We start from the raw sequence: 20,145 nt of genomic DNA on the forward strand, positions 1-20,145 counted from the left end.
CATTCACCACATTCAAATATGCTTCAGACCTATATCTATTATGAACATCTATAAAAAAACATACAAAAAAATTCTCACATACTAATTCCAAGAACACATCAAAAACATCATTCAGCATGATCAAATAGGCTTCATTATAGGGATATAGGGACAGTTCAATATAATCCACAATATAAACAACCTGAAAGATAAAAGAAATCAGATGATTATCTCATTAAATGCATCTAATTTTTGATATGTCATTTATGTTCAAAAAAAAACATTCATTTAAAAAAAAAAAAAACAAAGTCTCTGGGAGATCACGGATACAAGGCAAATTCCTAAACATAATAAAAGCAACATAAAGCAAGACAATGACCAACATTAAGTTAGAGTGAAACTTGAAGCAATCTCACTAAATTCAGTGACAAGATAATGCTGCCCATTGTCCCCCTATCTATTCATTATAGGCCTGAGCAATAAAAAACCTAAAAGAGATTAAGTGAATACAATTGGAAAAGAAGTCAAAGTATTCTTATTTGGAGACGGTATGAAATTATACATAAGCAACCCCCAAAATTCTACCAGAGAACTCCTACCTGTGGATAAAACATTGACCAATGTTGGAGGATGCAAAATTAACTCAAACAAAGTGATAGCTCTCCTTTATTCAAATGATGAATGCAATGAGAAAGACATTAGGGAAATGACATCCTTCACAACACGAATAAATTATATAAAGTATCTAGCTTTAACTCTAACCAAGAAAGTGAAACACCTGTATGAAAAGAATTATCAAGTCTCTGGAAAAATAAATTGAAGAAGATATTGGAATGTGGAAAAATCTTCCATGTTAATGTATTAGTAGAATTAACATAAGGAAAATGGCCATCATACTAAAAGCAATGGACAGATTTAATGTAATTCTTCCCAAAACGCCAAGATAGTCTAAAGAACTTGAGAGAGCAACTTCATATGGAAATTGAAAAATCCCACACTAACAAAAATAATACTGAACAATAAAACTTCTGGAGGAATCAATATCCCCGATCTCAAGCTACACTACACACCAATAGTAATAAAAACTGGATGTTATTGATAATAGAAAGAGATACTATATGCCATGACGTCCTCAGTAACATCAAGACTCTGATAGTTCTAGATCATTTCTCCTGAACTGAGAATAAAACAAAACTCTTTTCTTCTTAAAACATAGACCATTGCCTTTACTCTTTGCTGTTCACTATAACTTGGTGGGATCTACCGCTGTGTACCTATTGCTAATTACACTCATTCACTTTGAATGTAGGATGTAGCTAAATCAACCTTGATGGATCAGGAAAGATTCCCTGATGACTGGCTTACACAGTGCCAGAAAATTGTCTATAGGCATCTGAAAAGAAAGACAGCAAAGGTCTTACTGAACACTGTGCTCAGCATATCTTAATACTGACCTGCCTGTTATGTGTCTTTTGGTCACATTGTAGTGGGATATTTATGGGATTTTCCAAGCACTTTGCAAGTTTTTGTTCCTGCCTGGTACTGTAAATATGGCCAAATGTTCTTGACTGGGGAGATAGCTGTTTTGCCAAGTGGTCATACTGTCAAATTGCTTTTTAAACATTGATGTTTCTACAGCAGTTTGTATTGCTTTCTGCTTTGTCAGAGACGCTTCTTATTTCAGAGAGTAGTAACTACTGTAGAAACTTATGGCTATTCAATGTATCTAACATAAATAACACTGAGTGCTCAGTTGCAGGTGAGTCATCTGTATTAACTTATCCCCATGAAAGCTCAGAAAAATGAAGTATGAGGAGGCAGAAAAATGAAATAGCAAGGGAACAGAGGATGGAAGGAGGAATACCTGTATGGGAAGAGGGAGGGGATGGGGACTTATGGACAGGAAACCGGGAAAAGGAATAACATTTGAAATGTAAGTAAAGAAATATATCTAATAAAAAATAGAAAAAAGAAAAAATAAAAAGGATTGATCAGAAAAAATAAAGTAAATTGATTTAATGGAAAAAAGAATACACATGGACAGACCCATGGCTCCAGCTGCTTATGTAGCAGATGATGGCCTTGCTGGGCACCAATGGGAGGAGAAGCTCTTGGTCCTGCCAAAACTGGACCCTCCAGTGTAGGGGACTGTCAGGGTGGGGAGGCAGGAGGGGTACATGGTTGGGTGGGGAAACACCATCACAGAAGGTGTAGGGGATGGGATAGGGGTTTATGGAAAAGAAACTATGAAAGCAGATAACATTTAAAGCATAAATAAAAAATCCAATGAAAAAAGAAATGTTCACATAAAGCAAAAAGGAAGTATTAATGCATCACTTCATAAGAATTGCCATTAGATACTGAAGAGTTTAATCATGGACATCACTTTACACTATGCAATGTCACTGCCCCTATAAAGTGTATGAATATACAAAACAGTAGGCAATATATGTCATGTAGACTATTGCATTAAAAATATGCCTCTGAAAAGATGGATCAGATACACTAAAAGCATGATAAATATGGAAATCATCAGGAATAAAACAAAATTAATCTTGGTTATGTCTTAGTGAGGGAGACCAAATAAGAGAGAAGACACAGAGTTTGGAGTATTAAGGTCTGGCAAAGTATATCGATGCTATATATTATTTACATTGATATACAATTAAGGAGAAATACATTAAAGGCCCTTACCTCTTGTCTAGATTCCCACTGAACTGTTCATTCTTTACATGACCAAACTTTGTATAAATAAAAAAAAAGCAATCAATGTCTTTGTCTTCATCCCAAAGTGTCTTGGTTTTTAATCTCCAAAAACAACGGTTGTCAATTGAACTGCACAAAAGAAAAGAAAGCTTCAGGACAAGAAATGCAAACAGAAAAGTGAACATCTTTATCATTTCACCAAGAAAAAATAATTTGTAAAAAAGCAAGATACACAGAAAAGCACCTGTCAGATAGGCACATATATACATATATATGCCTCTTTTTATTATTGAATTCACTCATCACTTGCATTTATTTGAATTCTTCTTAGCTTGCTCTCTGGAGAACCCATCAGCATTCTCAGGCCTCAGGCTCTGCATCTGTGTTCTTATGCCCAGGAGCAAGCCGTATTCAGTAATTTTGTTTAAGGATTATTCTTCAATATTATTTATGATTCTGCACATATCAGTCAACTTGACATCTCCAGGCAAGTTTATTCTCCAGGGTAAATTTAAAATCCCAATTTTAAGTACTTGATGCAGATTATATCTGACATACTAAGCAAGTTTGACTTGGAACTTAAGAAACAACCACTCCTAGACAAAGTGTACTATAGACATAGAGGTACCATGCCCTAGAATATCTGTCATGTGGAATGTTGTCATGTATTTGGTGTTCAGACATCTACACACCCACAGTAATTACATTCTTCTTCCCATCTTTCACACATGCATACACCCACACATGTTTATGCATATGTACACACATATGCACACACACACACTCACTCATACCTGACTGCCCTTATACTGAACTAAATCTCACAAAATGGGAGGTATTAGAGAACCAATCATCATCCTGAAATCAGATCAGAAATACCTAGCAGCTTTTCAATTTCAAGGCAGAATCTAAAATGCAGTTTGACTTTTGTGCATAATATGGGTCTCATTTCCCGTGTATTGGTATCTTAAGATCTGACATTTCCCTAACTGAAAGTACTTTTACTCATTATTTTTTCTTTTATATGAATAGAGTACTACCTGGAATGGATTCAGTAGTTTTAGAGTAAGTTCTTTCTGGTCATAAAAGAATACATGTGTGTTTCTTTTCCTTTTCTTTTTAGGAAGTATTATTTCCGGTTTTAATTTTTTCTCTTGTTGAAAATCGAGTTTTTTCTCAAATTATATATTTTGATCATATTTCCCCTTACTACTTTTCTCCTTTCCTCCCCATATACCTTCCTATTGTTATTCAACAACTTTTCGTTTCTCAGAAAACAAAGACAGAGAGACAGAGAGAGAGAGAGAGAGAGAGAGAGAGGAGAGGGAGAGAGGAGAGAGAGGAGAGGGAGATAAAGGTGAGAGGAGAGAGAGAGAGAGAGAGAGAGAGAGAACAGAGACCAATACAGAGAGAAATAGCCAGAGAGAAAGATAGAAAAATGCAGAGTGACAGAGCAAGGCAGAGAATCAATAAACTGACTCCTTCACTATATGTATTATGAGACCAGATACTCCAAAAAGTACACTTGAATTTCCTTTCTATTTAGCATCTAATGCTGGCATGAAGTCTGTCCTAAGTAGTTCCCTCACTCCAACCCTGGTATTTCTCATTTTGAGTAAGCCAAATTATCATTTAAAAGTACTTATCAATTGATGATTGCTTTTGTGTTAGGAGTAGGAATGCATGTTCAGTTTTCTTTTAGTTTTGGGCACCTATCTGATGCAGACCAGTGAAGGCCTTGTACATGGTGCCCAGTTTCTCTATGTCCATATGGAGACTATCAGACTGATTTAGAGGATCTTCCATCTTATTTAGCTCTTATACTCTGCCTACCCTTCTTCAGATTTCTCTGAGTCCTGAGTAGAAGGATTTGATAGAGATATTCAATTTAAGGCCAAGGATTATTATAAGGTCTCTCATTCTGCATAATGTCTGGCTATGCTGTATTTATTCTCATCTGCTGCCTTGACAGCTCTGACATTTGCTAAGCAAGGTACTGATCCAGAATATAGTGAAGGAGTCAGCTTATTGATTCTCTGCCTTGCTCTGTCACTCTGCATTTTTCTATCTTTCTCTCTGGCTATTTCTGTCTCTGTCTCTCTGTATTGGTCTCTGTTCTCTCTCTCTCTCTCTCTCTCTCTCTCTCTCTCTCTCTCTCTCTCTCTCTCTCTCCCTCTCTCTCTCTCTCTCTCTCTCTCTCTCTCTCTCTCTCTCTCTCTCTCTCTCTCTCTCTCTGTCTCTCTCTCTCTCTCTCTCTCTGTCTCTGTCTCTCTCTGTCTTTTGACACTGTAGAATTAACATAACTTGTAGGTAGCAGACATATCCATCCCGGGACAGCATTGCTAAACACCTGGCTTCAGTATCTTTCCTTACTCATGGTGGGATATGCCACATCTACTTTATTGTATCCTTGACTCTTAGCCCTGAACTACATGTCCAAAGCTATCGATTTCTGATACTTTCTGGGGCTGGAACTTGTCCTTCCAGTTTCAATTATAAGTTTACTAGCTTTTTTTCAATAGCTTTGCTAACTGCCTACATTTGGTGGTTCTGCAACTGTCTCTGTAGTCCAGACTGGTTGTCAGTTTAAGGAATAATTTGGAAATATTCATACTTTTGAACAGAAAGGAAATACATGGGATGGATTGCTAAATTTTTTGAACAAAAATAGCCTTCACTTTACATTACCTTTATAAGTGTTCTTTATAACTGATGCAAAATTGAAGTTACTATTTCTTACATTGTTACAGGATTTACATATTCACATAGAATTAAGGTTTTTTATTGGTATAAATCTATATTGATATAAAATTTGAAATTAATATTGTCACTCTTAGACAGGAATTGTGGCTATGCAAATCATATAAGAACACAAGGCTTTGATCCAGTCCCTTTATAGTTGCTATTTTAAACTGTTTAGAATGATTGCATAATGCAAGTTAAGGGTTAGATAGTAAATGTTTGATTATATTAGATTCTTATTTAATTAAAGTAAGGCATTTTCAATATTATTCAAACAGAAATAGCTAAGAATATTCAAAGTTTAACAGGTCAGATATAGCTTTTGAATACAGTCTTCAAAAACATCCAAAGTCCACAGATTCTGATATTTAATCATTTCATCATTATTAGAAATTTTGGCTAGAAACATGTCTGCTTCTGATAGTACAAGTTTCATGTTTCAAAGAAGATATTGAGCATCTTCACCTCCAGTCAAGGCTGCTTATTGTGGCAAGGTGGCATCTGGGCAGAAATTGTCTATTTCATATACATACAAAATACACAAAATACTGTCCAAAAGGACAACAGATGTGGGTTAGTCGACTACTAATCTCTTCCAAGAGAGGGTGAGCTACTCCTTCATATTCCTCCTTTATTTTGGGGTCTCTTAGATGGCTCTTTGCCAAAAGGGTGAAGACAGATACTACAATATTATAAAAAATTAGGGGAATGTCTAGGTAGTCATCTGTCATTATTGTTTAAGTTTTGGAAGCTTTGTTTTTATGCTTCCTATTTATTCAGATAATATTTAATTTGTTCTTGGATTTCTTTTTTTTATTATTATTATTAACTTGAATATTTCTTATATACATTTCGAGTGTTATTCCCTTTCCCGGTTTCCGGGCAAACATCCCCTTCCCCCTTCCCCTTCCTTATGGGTGTTCCCCTCCCCACCCTCCCCCATTGCTGCCCTCCCCCCAACAGTCTGGTTCACTGGGGGTTCAGTCTTAGCAGGACCCAGGGCTTCCCCTTCCACTGGTGCTCTTACTAGGATATTCATTGCTACCTATAAGGTCAGAGTCCAGGGTCAGTCCATGTATAGTCTTTAGGTAGTGGCTTAGTCCCTGGAAGCTCTGGTTGCTTGGCATTGTTGTACATGTGGGGTCTTGAGCTCCTTCAAGCTCTTCCAGTTCTTTCTCTGATTCCTTCAACGGGGGTCCTATTCTCAGTTCAGTGGTTTCCTGCTGGCATTCGCCTCTGTATTTGCTGTATTCTGGCTATGTCTCTCAGGAGCGATCTACACTTCTGCACTTCTTTGCTTCATCCATCTTGTCTAATTGGGTGGCTGTATATATATGGGCCACATGTGGGGCAGGCTCTGAATGGGTGTCCCTTCAGTCTCTGTTTTAATCTTTGCCTCTCTCTTCCCTGCCAAGGGTATTCTTGTTCCCCTTTTAAAGAAGGGATGAAGCATTCACATTTTGATCCTCCGTTGATTTCTGATGGGGTTGAAGATTAATTATTCCCATAAGCAAACTTAAATTGTTTAGCATTGAGAGATATAATATAGAGTTAGAAGCATGGTTTTCAGATGGTGTTACAGTCTAAAATCAAAACATAATTCAGGTGTATAATCACAAACTCTTTAAGTTAAGAATGATAACAGAGTGCTTGATTTATTATTGACTAGTTTGGACTGGATATTAATTGTGTATCATACTCTGTGATTTACATTATTGTTCTGGTTGTAGTCAGTTTCCGTCTGAGAGAAGAGATTATTTTTTCTTTATTTTTAAATTTGTACAGAGAATTTGAGGTGCTGCAGATTGGTATTAATGCTTTGATTCAGTCAGGAATCTGTATGTCCAAACAATAAACATTCTTGTCTCCAACTGGATTTTAATCAATACAGATGACAATAGCCAAAGGAACAGGACAGGACACTTAGAGTTGCATGGGCTAGGTCACAGGAGAGAGATGGGCAAGATTGCTATGAGTCAGGGAAGGAAGGGAGACAGGAGCTCAGGAGAGAAAGCCAACCACCCATGCGAAAATTCAAGTGAGTGGCCACTGGCTACTTTCCTGATTGGACGTAGTCTATCAGGGGAAGGTTTAGGTTGTCCGATCATTGCGTTAGCTAAGGCATTTAAAAAAAATCTAATGTGTGTATACCTTTTATTCACAAATTCAGAGAGTTCCTGGGTGGTGGCTGGAAGTATGTGACCCACTAGGAGCACAAAGCTGTGTAGGCCAAGTCACTGCTACACTCTCCTACACCATTAGATGAGCCACCAATAAGTTATGTATCTGTCTATTTAATGGGAGTAGGTTGAACAGTTTTTGTAATCACAAATACACTTCATATAAGGAAAGCCCAGGCTGGAGAAATGGCTCAGTTGTTAAGAGCACTGATTGCTCCTACAGAGGTCCTGAATTCAATTTCCAGCAACAACATATAGGCTCACAACCATTTGTCATGGCATCCAATGCTCTATTCTGGTGTGTCTGAAGACTGACAGTGTAATCAAAATAAATAAATAAATCTTTGAAAAAGAGTATACAACAGTATTCTTTATAAAGAAAAGCCCATACCTTGCCAGCTGGACAATGATTTCACAGCTGTCCTCAGCAATCTGGAAATAATACGAATGTCCATTACTTTCTTGAATGTGTTTAAACAATGCTGTTAGCTGAGGGTAACATAACACAGGAGCCATCAAATCTATACAAAATTGTTGATATTGGGTCCTTCCCTAATATACTAATTGAGCTAGGAGAGTACAGTGCTTTTGAGCCTTATGCTATAAATTCAGTTCACAGGTTTTCTTCTTGTGCTACCTTGCCTGAAGGAGACAATTTAGTGGAGAATATAAATATTCCATATTATACAAATGCCTTTTTTATTCTAGATTCTAATAGCTATAGTTTTCTTGCTTGTATCTCAAGGTAATAGATGACTATCCAATGACCTTTGTCTGTCCACATCCTGGTTGTTTACAGCCGTGCCTATAACAAATAAGGCCGCTATGAACATCGTGGAATACATGCCATTGTGGCATGATGGCACATCTTTTGGGCATTTGTCCAAGAGTGGTACAGGTTCATTTCCAGAGTATTTTTAGTTGATTTAATAGGTTTATAGCTTACTGCTAGGTTTTATTTTTTCTTTCTTTTTAAAATATGTTTTTTTTATTTATTTATACTTCAAATGAATATAGTGGAACATGGGTTTTTGATATATGTTGGAGCATATTTTGGGTATATGCCCAGGAGTGGTATAACTGGGTCTCCAGGTAGTACTATGTCCAATTTTCTGAGGAACTTCCAGAGTGGTTGTACCAGCTTGTAATCCCAACAACAACGGAGGAGTGTTCACCTTTCTACACATCCTCCCCAGAATCTGTTGTCACCAGAATCTTTGATCTTAGCCATTCTTAAAGGTGTGCAGTAGAAACTCAGGGTTGTTTTGATTTTCATTTTCCTGATGATTAAGTATTTTGTACATTTCTTTAGGTACCTCTCAGCCATTTGATATTCCTCAGGTGAGAATTCTTTGTTTAGCTCTCTAACCCATATTTAAGAGTGTTATTTGCCTTTTTGGAGTCTAAACTCTTGACTTCTTTGCATATATTTGATATTAGCTTCTATCGGATATAAGATTGGCAAAGATCTTGTTCCAGTCTGTGGGTTGCTGTTTTGTCTTTTGCTTTACAGAATCTTTGCAGTTTTATGATGTCCCATTTGTTGATTCTCAATCTTAGAACATGAGTCATCGGTGTTCTGTTCAGGAAATTTTCTCCTGTGCTTATGTGTTCGAGACTGTCCCCTATTTTTCTTCTATTAGTTTGAGTATATCTGGTTTTATGTGGAGTTCCTTGATCCACTTGGACTTGAGATTTGTACAGGGTGTTAAAAATGGGTGGATTGGCATTCTTCTACATGCTGACTTCCAGTTGAATCAGCACCATTTGTTGAAAATGCTATCTTTTTCCACTGTATAGTTTTAGATACTTTGTCAAAGATGAACTGACTGTAGGTTACTGGGTTCATGTTCTTTAATAATATTCCACTGATATACCTGTCTGTCTCTGTCCCAATACATCTTTTTTCCATCTTTATTAACTTGAGTATTTCTTATTTACATTTCGATTGTTATTCCCCTTCCCGGTTTCTGGGCCAATATCCCCCTAAATCCTCCACCTCCCCTTCTCTATGGGTGTTCCCCTCCCCATCCTCCCCATTACTGCCCTCCCCCTAACAATCACGTTCACGGGGGTTCAGTATTGGTAGGACCAAGGGCTTCCCCTTCCACTGATGCTCTTAATAGGCTATTCATTGCTACCTATGAGGTGGGAGCCCAGGGTCAGTCCATGTAAAGTCTTTGGGTAGTGGCTTAATCCCTGGAAGCTCTGGTTGGTTGGCATTGTTGTTCGTATGGGGTCTCAAGCCCCTTCAAGCTATTTTAATCCTAAGATTCCTTCAACGGGGGTCCCGTTCTCAGTTCAGTGGTTTAATGATGGCATTCGCCTATGTATTTGCTGTATTCTGGCTTTGTCTCTCAGGAGAGATCTACATCCGGTTCCTGTCGGCCTGCACTTCTTTGCTTCATCCATCTTATCAAGTTTGGTGGCTGTACATTTATGGGCCACATGTGGGGCAGGCTCTGAATGGGCATTCCTTCTGTCTCTGTTTTAAACTTTGCCTCCCTATTTCCTGCCAAGGGTATTCTTATTCCCCTTTTAAAGAAGGAGTGAAGCATTCACATTTTGGTCATCCTTCTTGAGTTTCATGTGTTCTGTGCATCTAGGGTAATTCAAGCATTTGTGCTAATAGCCACTTATCAATGAGTGCATATTATGTGTGTTTTTTTGTGATTGGGTTACCTCACTCATGATGATATTTTCCAGTACCATCCATTTGCCTATGAATTTCATAAAGTCATTGTTTTTGATAGTTGAGTAGTATTCCATTGTGTAGATATACCACATTTTCTGTATCCATTCCTCTGTTGAAGGGCATCTGGGTTCTTTCCAGCTTCTGGCTATTATAAATAAGGCTGCTATGAACATAGTGGAGCGTGTGTCTTTGTTATATGTTGGGGCTTCTTTTGGGTATATGCCCAAGAGAGGTATAGCTGGGTTCTCAGGTAGTTCAATGTCCAATTTTCTGAGGAATCTCCAGACTGATTTCCAGAATGGTTGTACCAGTCTGCAATCCCACCAACAATGGAGGAGTGTTTCTCTTTCTCCACATCCTCACCAGCATCTGTTGTCACCTGAGTTTTTGACCTTAGCCATTCTCACTGGTGTGAGGTGAAATCTCAGGGTTGTTTTGATTTACATTTCCCTTATGACTAAAGATGTTGAACATTTCTTTAGGCGTTTCTCAGCCATACTGCATTCCTCACCTGTGAATTCTTTAACTCTGAACCCCATTTTTAATAGGGTTTAATAGGTCTCCCTGTGGTATAACTTCTTGAGCTCTTTGTATATTTTGGATATAAACCCCCAATACAGTTTTTGTGACTATTACTCTGCAATACTGCTTGAGGTAAGGGATGGTGATTCCCACAGAATTCCTTTTATTGTTGAGGATAGTTTTCACTATCCTGGGTATTTTGTTATTCCAAATGAATTTGCAAATTGCTCCTTTTAACTTTCTGAAGGATTGAGTAGGAATTTTGATGGGCATTACATTGTTTCTATATACTGCTTTTGGCAAGTTGGCCATTTTTACTATATTAATCCTGCCAATCCATGAACATGGGAGATCTTTCCATTTTCTGAGAACTTCTTCAATTTCCTTCTTCAGAAACTTGAAGTTCTTGTCATACGTATCTTTCCCTTGCTTGGTTTGAGTCACACTGAAGTATTTTATGTAATTTGTGACTATTGTGATGGGTGTCATTTCCCTAATTTTTTTCTCAGCCTGTTTATCCTTTGAGTAGAAGATGGTTACTAATTTTATATCTAGCCACTTTGTTGAATTTGCTAATCAGACTTAGCAGTTCTCTGGTGGTACTTTTGGGGTCAGTTAAGTGGACTATCATATCATCTGCAAATAGTGATATTTTGACATCTTACTTTCCAATTTATATCCCTTATACCTCTTTTTGTTGTCTGGTCACTCTGGCTAGTACCTCAAGTACTATATTGAATAGGTAGGGAAGGAGTGGGTAGCCTTTTAGTGTGATTGTTTCAAGTTTCTCTCCATTTATTTTGATGTTGCCTACTGGTTAGCTGTATATTGCTTTTACTATGTTTAAATATGGACCTTGAATTCCTGATCTTTCCAAGACCTTGAACATGAAGGCATGTTAAACTTTGTCAAATGCTTTCTCAGCATCTAATGAAATGATTCTGTCCTTTTTTCCCTTTGATTTTTTTTATATAGTGGATTACATTATGGACTCCTATATAATGAAATGCCCTGCATTTCTGGGATGAAGCCTACTTGATCATGATGAATGATCATGTTGATGTGTTCTTGGGGAGGGGGGGTTGGGTGTTCTTGGATTTGGTTCACAAGAATTTTATTGAATATTTTTGCTTCAACATTCATAAGAAAAATTGTTCTCAAGTTCTATTTCTTCGTTGAGTCTTTGTGTGGTTTAGGACCCAGCTATACCTCTCTTGGGCCTATACCCAAAAGATGGTACATCTACACAATCGAATACTACTCTGCTATCAAAAACAATGACTTTATGAAATTCATAGGCAAATGGATGGGACTGGAAAATATCATCCTGAGTGAGGTAACCCAATCACAGAAAAACACATATGATATGCATTCCTTGATAATTGGATATTAGCCCAAATGCTCGAATTACCCTAGTTGCACAGAATATGTGAAACTCAAGAAGTATGACCGAAATGCAAATGCTTCACTCCTTCTTTAAAAGGGGAACAAGAATACCCTTGGGAGGGAATAGGGAGGCAAAGTTAAGAATAGAGACTGAAGGAACGTCCATTCAGAGCCTGCCCCACATGTGGCCCATACATACACAGCCACCAAACTTGATAAGATGAATGAAGTAAAGAAGTGCAGGCTGACAGGAACCGAATGTAGACTCTCCTGAGAGACACAGCCAGAATATGGTAAATATATAGGCGAATGACAGCAGCAAACCACTGAACTGAGAACGGGACCCCCATTGAAGGAATCAGAGAAAGGACTGAAAGGGCTTGATTGTGCTTGTGACATCATAAGAACAATGCCAACCAACCAGAGTTTCCAGGGACTAAGCCATTACCAGAAGACTATACATGGATTGACCCTAGGCTCCAAGTGCATAGATAGCAATGAAGAGCCTAGTAAATGCACCAGTGGAATGGGAAGCCCTGGGTTCTGCCAAGACTTAACCTCCAGTGATTGGGATTGTTGGTGGGAGGGCGGTAATTGAAGGAAGATGGGTAGGGGAACCCCCATGTAGAAGGGGAGAGAGAGGGGTTAGGGGGATGTTTGCCTGGAAACCGGGAAAGGTAATAACAACTGAAATGTAAATAAGAAATACTTAACTTAATAAAGATGGAGAAAAGAAAAAAAAATCAAGAAAGTAGAAAACAGCATTACAATAACCCAGATAAATGATGGATACAGAGTGAAATAGAATTCGTAACAGCAGAATCAGGAATGACCAGACACACTTAAAGAAATGTTCAATATACTGACTTACCAGGGAAATGAAAATCAAAACAACTCTGAGATACCATCTTACTTCTATCAGAAGGACAGATCAAAACTAAGATCAAATATTCAAATGATATCACATACTGGGTAAGATACAGAGCAAGAGCATCATTCCTCCATTGTTCGTGGTAGATCAAACTTGTACAACCACTTTGGAAATCAATTGGGTTTTTTTCTCTGAAAATTGAAACTAGCTCTACCTCAAGACATAAATATACTATTCTTGGGTATATACCCAGAAGAACATTTGCTCAACTCTGATAATAGAAGCTTATTTTTTAACTGTCAGAAACTGGAAACAACCTGTATGACCCTAAACTGAAGAATGGATAAAGAAAACTTGGTGTATTCTATGTCTGTGCCTGGAATTGACCCAGTCCCACAGAACTCTGACCCAAATCCCATGGGAGAGAAAGCTGGAATTTCAGAAGTGCAGACAATCCTGAGAGCTCCCATGTGACCGCTACTTTTTTTCTCACATTCTTGATCCAAGAGGAACCCCCCTAGATTATTCTGACAGAGAAACTTAGGAATAATCAGGGACAGTATCCTTCTGGTCTCTGCCTGTGCCTAGAGATGAAATCATGTTTCTAGGAGTTTCTGACACACCACCTGAGAGCAGAAATAAGACCAACACTTATGCTCTGAGGGACCTGCCTAAAGCTCTCAGGAAACAAGAACCCAGGAAATATCTGGGGCATGATCCTTCTGATTTCTGCCTGTACCCTGAGCTGAACCAGTCCCACAGTTCTTTGTAACCAGATCCAATAGGGAGAAAGTCAATCTCCAGAAATGCTGACACACAGGTTTACAGGATTTCAAGCCACTGTCAGAGAAAAAAAAAAAAAAAAAAACCAACTAACACCACAAACAACAAGATGGCAAGAGGCAAGCACAAGAACCTAGGCAACAAAAACCGAGACTACTTGGAATAATCAGAGCCCAGTTTTCCCACCAAAGCAAATACTAGATCTCTTAACTTCAATGGATTCAATTCCAAAATAAACATAGACTAAGAGACTGGATATATAAAGAGGACCCAACATTTTGCTGCATACAAGAAACACACTTCATTGACAGACAGACACTACCTCAGAGAAAATGCATGGAAAACAAATTTACAAGCAAATGGCCCCAGAAAACAAGCAGGAGTAGCAATTGTAATAGTCAATAAAATCAACTTTTAACCAAAACTTAACAAAAAAGATAAGGACGAACACCTAAGATTCATCAAAGGAGAAATCCACTAAGATGAACTCACGGTCCTGAATACCTATATGCCAAATGTAAGCGCACCTACATTCATAAAGGAAGCCTTAATAAAGCTTAAAGCGCATGTTACACCTCACAAATTAATAATGGGAAACTTCAACACCCAAATCTCAGCAATGCACAGATCATGGAGAGACATAGAGAAACTAATAGAAGTTATAAACCAAATGGGTTTAACAAATATTTACAGAACATTTAATCCTACAACATAAGAATATATGTACTTTTCAGCACCTCATGGTACCTTCTTCAAAACTGACAATATAATCAGTCACAAAATAGGACACAACTGAAACAAGAAGTTTGAAATAATCCCATGCATACACCAGATCACCATTGATGAAGGCAAATTTCAATAAAAAATGACAGAAATCCCACACACATACACAAAGACATTGAACATTGCTGTACTCAAAGAAAAACTGGTCAAGGAAAAAAATAAAGAAATTAAAGACTTCCTGGAATTTAATGAAAATGAAGGTACAACATAACCAAAATAATGAGACAACATGAAAGCAATGTTATGAGGAATAATCATAGCTCTGAGTGCTTCAAAAATGAAACTGGAGAGAACATACACCAGCAACTCAACTGAACACCTAAAAGCTCTAGTAAAAAAGAAGTGGATACACACAAGAGGAGTAGAAAGTAAGAAATAATCAAACTTAGGGCTGAAATCAAATAAGTGCAAACAAAAAGAACTATACAAAGAATCAACAAATCCAGGACCTGTTTCTTTGAGAAAATCAACAAGATAGACAAACCTTTAGCTAGACTAACCAGAAGACACAAATAGAGTATCTAAATTAACAAAATCAGAAATGAAAAGGGGGACATAACAACAGAATCTGAGGAAATTGAAAAAAAAAAACAAAAACAAAAACATCAGAACCTACTACAAAAGCTTATAGTCACCAAAACTGGAAAATCTGAATGAAATGGGCATTTTTCTAGACAGATATGGTATACCAAAGTTAAATCAGGATCAGAAAAACTGTCTAAACAGTTCATAAGTCCTAGAGAAATAGAAGCAGTCATTAAAATTCGCCTAACCAAGAAAAAGCCCAGGACCAGATGGTTTAGTGGAGAATTCTATAAGATCTTCCTAATAGGCATAATACCAATATTGTCCAGACTATTTCACAATATAGAAACAGAAGGAATACTACCTAATTCCTCCTACGAAGCCATAATTATGCTTACACCTAAACCACACAAAGACCAAACAAAGAAATAGAACTTCAAATTAATTTCCCTTATGAATATCTATAAAAAATGCTCAGCATAATTCATACAAAGCAAATCAAAGAACGCATCAAAATGATCATCCATCATGGTCAAATAGGCTTCATCCCAGGTACTCAGGGATGGTTCAATATACAGGAATTCATCAATGTAATCCAGTATATATACAAATTAAAAAAAAACACATGATCATCACATTAGATGCTGAGAGAGCATTTAACAAAACTCAATTCCCTTCATGTTAAAAGTCATGGAAAGTTCAAGAATTGAAGATCATACCTAAACATAGTAAAAGCGATAAAGAGCAAACCACTAGCCAACATCAAAATAAATGGAGAGAAACTTGAACAATCTCACTAAAATTAGGAACTAAATAAGGATTCCACTTTCTCCCTACTTATTCAATATAGTACTCAAAGTCCTAGCCAGAGAAATCAGAAAACAAAAAGAGGTAAAAGTTATAAACATTGACAAGAAAGACATCAATATATCTCTACTTGCTAATGATATGATAGTGTAGTTAAGGTACCAAAAAAGTTCCACAAGACAACTACTAAGCCTGATAAAAAACTTCAGCAAAGTGGCTAGATATAATGTTAATCAAACAAAAAAGTCTACTCAAAAAAAAAAAAAAAAACAGGCTAAGAAAGAAATTAGGGTACGACTCCATTCACAATAGTCACAAAAGCATAAAATACCTTATTGTGACTCTATCCAAGCAAGAGAAAATCAGTATGAGAAGAACTTCAATTCTCTGAATAAAGAAATTGAAGAAGATCTCAGAAGATGGAAAGATCCCCATGCTCACATATTGGCAAGATTAATATTATAAAAATGGCGATCTTGCCAATAGCAATCTAGAGATTCAATGCAATCCCCTTCAAAATTTCAACTTAGTTCTTTACAGAGTTAGAAAGAGCAATTTTCAAATTCATTTGGAATAACAGAAAACCCAGGATAGCAAAAACTGTCTTCAATAATAAAACTTCTGGGGTAGTCACCATCTCTGATCTTCAAGCTGTATTACAGAGCAATCATGATAAAAATTTTGTGACATTGGTACAGAGACAGGCATGAAGATCAATGGAATAGAATTGAAGAACCACAAATGAACCCGCACAACTATGGTCACTTGATCATTTACAAAGAAGCTAAAACCATATAGTGGAAAATGATAGCATTTTCAACAAAAGTGTTGGTTCAACTGGAGGTGAGAATGTAGAGCCTATAAAATGGAGGATAACCATGCTACAATTCTAAGACTCAAAGAAACTGGATAATAAGAAAGATCCCAAGGTAAGACTCTTGAATATTACTCAGAAAGGGATACTAAATTTACATCTAATGTGGACAAAAAGAGGGAACTGGGGAGGAGAGGAGGTGAGAAGGGAATTGGGATGAAGATCATATGCAGGCAGAAGGGGGATAAGGGAGGCTTGGGAGTTAGATGGAAATAGGAGAGGACAGGGTGAGAATGGAGCATCAGTGGCTGCTAGCTAAAGGCCTCTGATGGAAAAGGATATGGGGAGTCTTTGTGGAGAACCTTGATTAGATTCCTAACAGTGGGTTATATAGAGACTAAAATGGCCACTTCTTATAACCAGGTAGGATTTCCAGAGGAAGTAGGGAGACCAATTCATCCTTAAAATATTTTCAACCAACCAGAACCCCTAGACCTCCCAGGTACTAATCTATCATCTCAAGAGAACAAATGAATGGACCCATGGCTCCATCTGCAAATGTAGAAGAGTCTGGCCTTGTCAGGCTACAATGGGAGGAGAGGCCATTAGTCAAGGCCAGATGTATCAGTGTAGGGAAATTATCAGGTTGGGGAGGTAAGAGGGAATGGATGATTGGGTAAGGGGAACCATCACAGAATCAGGGTCTAGTGTGATAGTGGATTTCTGGAAAGGAATGCAGTTAAGAGGATAATATTTACAATGTAAATTAAAAATGCACTTTTAAAAAAGAAAAAACCCAATCAAACAAAACCTTTCAACCTACTCTTGGTCTTTCTTACAATATGTGCAGGAGAAAGCTGGAGCAGAGACTGAGGAAAAAAATCCACCAATTATTCCCACAACTTAAGACCAATTCAATGTGAGGGAGTCAAACTGTGACAATATTAATGATACACTTCTTGCAGAAAGGAACCAAAAGGTAACTGTCTACTTAGAGGTCTCATCCAGCAGTGGATGGAGGTTAATGTAGAGATCCAGAGACAAGCATCAGGCAGAGCTGAGCACATCTTTGGAAGAGTAGGGGATAAAAGAGAGGAAATAAGGGTCAAGGACCCTTCCTAGATTAGTCAACTAATCTAGAACTATGGCATCTCACAGAGCCTGGGTAACCAATCAGGGAACATGAAGGAGTTGGATCTAGACCACCTACATATTTGTAGCAAATGGGAAACTTGATGTTCATATGGTTCCACTAACAAATGAAATAGCAGATGTCTCAGTCTTTACTCCCTGCCTCTGGATGGTATCCAAAGGGGGCTCCCCTTCTGTGAGGAGAAGTAAACATGTCAATGTTTGGAAGGATTCATATGTGTAGCACTGGGTGGAGAGGAGCATGGGGCTGTGCTCAGGATATAAGGTTAAAGAAACATAGATAATTAAAAAATATTCTTTTATTTTGCTCTCCTCTCAGTAAGGAAACATATCACATATTCATATGTTTGCTGAGCTTTTATTCTTCAGTTTTGAGTTTTTATTTTTATGTGCTAAATGATATAATAACTGGGCTGAAATTTTTTTCTCAGAAATATGTTGTGTCAAGTGGCTTCTGTTAAAAAAAACACTAGTCCACGTGGATCAAGGACCAACATCAAACCGGATACACTCAAACTAATAGAAAAAAAGTGGGCAAGAGCCTTGAACAGAGGACACTGGGGAAAATTTCCTGGACAAAACACCAATGGCTTATGCTCTAAGATCAAGAATCGACAAATGGGATCTCATAAAACTACAAAGCTTCTGTAAGGCAAAGGACACTGTGGTTAGGACCAAATAGGAACCAATAGATTGGGGAAAGATCTTTACCAATCATACAACAGATAGAGGTCTTATATCCAAAATATACAAAGAACTCAAGGAGTTAGACCGCAGGAAGACAAATAATCCTATTAAAAAATTGGGTTCAGAGCTAAACAAAGAATTCACAGCTGAGGAATGCCGAATGGCTGAGAAACACCTAAAGAAATGTTCAACATCTTTAGTCATAAGGGGAAAGCAAATCAAAACAACCCTGAGATTTCACCTCACACCAGTGAGAATGGCTAAGATCAAAAACTCAGGTGACAACTAATGCTGGCGAGGATTTGGAGAAAGAGGAACACTTCTCCATTGTTGGTGGGATTGCAGACTGGTGCAACCAGTTTGGAAATCAGTCTGGAGGTTCCTCAGAAAATTGGACATTGAACTACCTGAGTACCCAGCTATATCTCTCTTGGGCATATACCCAAAAGATGCCCCAACTTATAACAATGACGCATGTTCCACTATGTTCATAGCAGCCTTATTTATAATAGCCAGAAGCTGGAAAGAACCCAGATGCCCTTCAACAGAGGAATGGATATAGAAAACGTGGTACATCTGCACAATGGAATATTACTCAGCAATAAAAAAACAATGACTTTATGAAATTCATAGGCAAAAGGATGGGACAGGAAAATATCATCCTGAGTGAGGTAACCCAATCACAGAAAAACATACATGGTATGCACTCATTGATAAGTGCTATTAGCCCAAGTGCTTGAATTGCCCTAGATGTATAGAACACATGAAACTCAAGAGGGATGACCAAAATGCGAATGCTTCACTTCTTCTTTAAAAGGGGAACAAGAATACCCTTGGCAGGGAATAGGGAGGCAAAGATTAAAACAGAGGCAGAAGGAACACCCATTCAGAGCCTGCCCCACATGTGGCCCATACTTATGCAGCCACCCAATTAGACAAGATGGATGAAGCAAAGAAGTGCAGGCCGACAGGAACCGGATGTAGATCTCTCCTGAGAGACACAGCCAGAATACAGCAAATACATAGATGAATGCCAGCAGCAAACCACTGAACTGAGAACAGGCCCCCCGTTGAAGGAATCAGAGAAATGACTGGAAGAGCTTGAAGGGGCTCAAGTCCCCATATGAACAACAATTCCAATCAACCAGAGCTTCCAGGGACTAAGCCACTACCTAAAGACTATACAGGGACTGACCCTGGTCTCCAACCTCATAGGTAGCAATGAATAGCCTAGTTAGAGCACCAGTGGAAGGGGAAGCCCTTGGTCCTGTCAAGACTGAACCCCCAGTGAACATGATTGTTGGTGGGAGGGTGGTAATGGGTGGAGGATTGGGACAGGAACACCAATATAGAAGGGGAGGGGAAGAGGTTAGGGGGATGTTGGCCCGGAAACCGGGAAAGGGAATAACAATCGAAATGTAAATAAGAAATACTAAAGTTAATGAAGATTAAAAAAACACTATAGTTACAGGATTTTACTGAATGTTTAGATTTAATGTACTGGTTTACTATT

The 20,145-nt window shown here is 37.9% G+C and overlaps 1 protein-coding gene across 1 annotated transcript in view; it reads right to left on the reverse strand.

The window, feature by feature from the left end:
- LOC116894253 (vomeronasal type-2 receptor 116-like) overlaps positions 1-2,879 on the reverse strand; it is a 39,798-nt gene extending 36,919 nt beyond the window's left edge. Inside the window, exon 1 of the mRNA XM_032895959.1 lies at positions 2,674-2,879. Coding sequence (XP_032751850.1) covers positions 2,674-2,879 — 206 coding nt within the window. The remainder of the gene's footprint in view (positions 1-2,673) is intronic.
- Positions 2,880-20,145: the final 17,266 nt, after the last annotated feature.

This window comes from Rattus rattus, chromosome 2, assembly GCF_011064425.1.
Source record: "Rattus rattus isolate New Zealand chromosome 2, Rrattus_CSIRO_v1, whole genome shotgun sequence".
NCBI classification, from domain to species: Eukaryota; Metazoa; Chordata; class Mammalia; order Rodentia; family Muridae; genus Rattus; species Rattus rattus.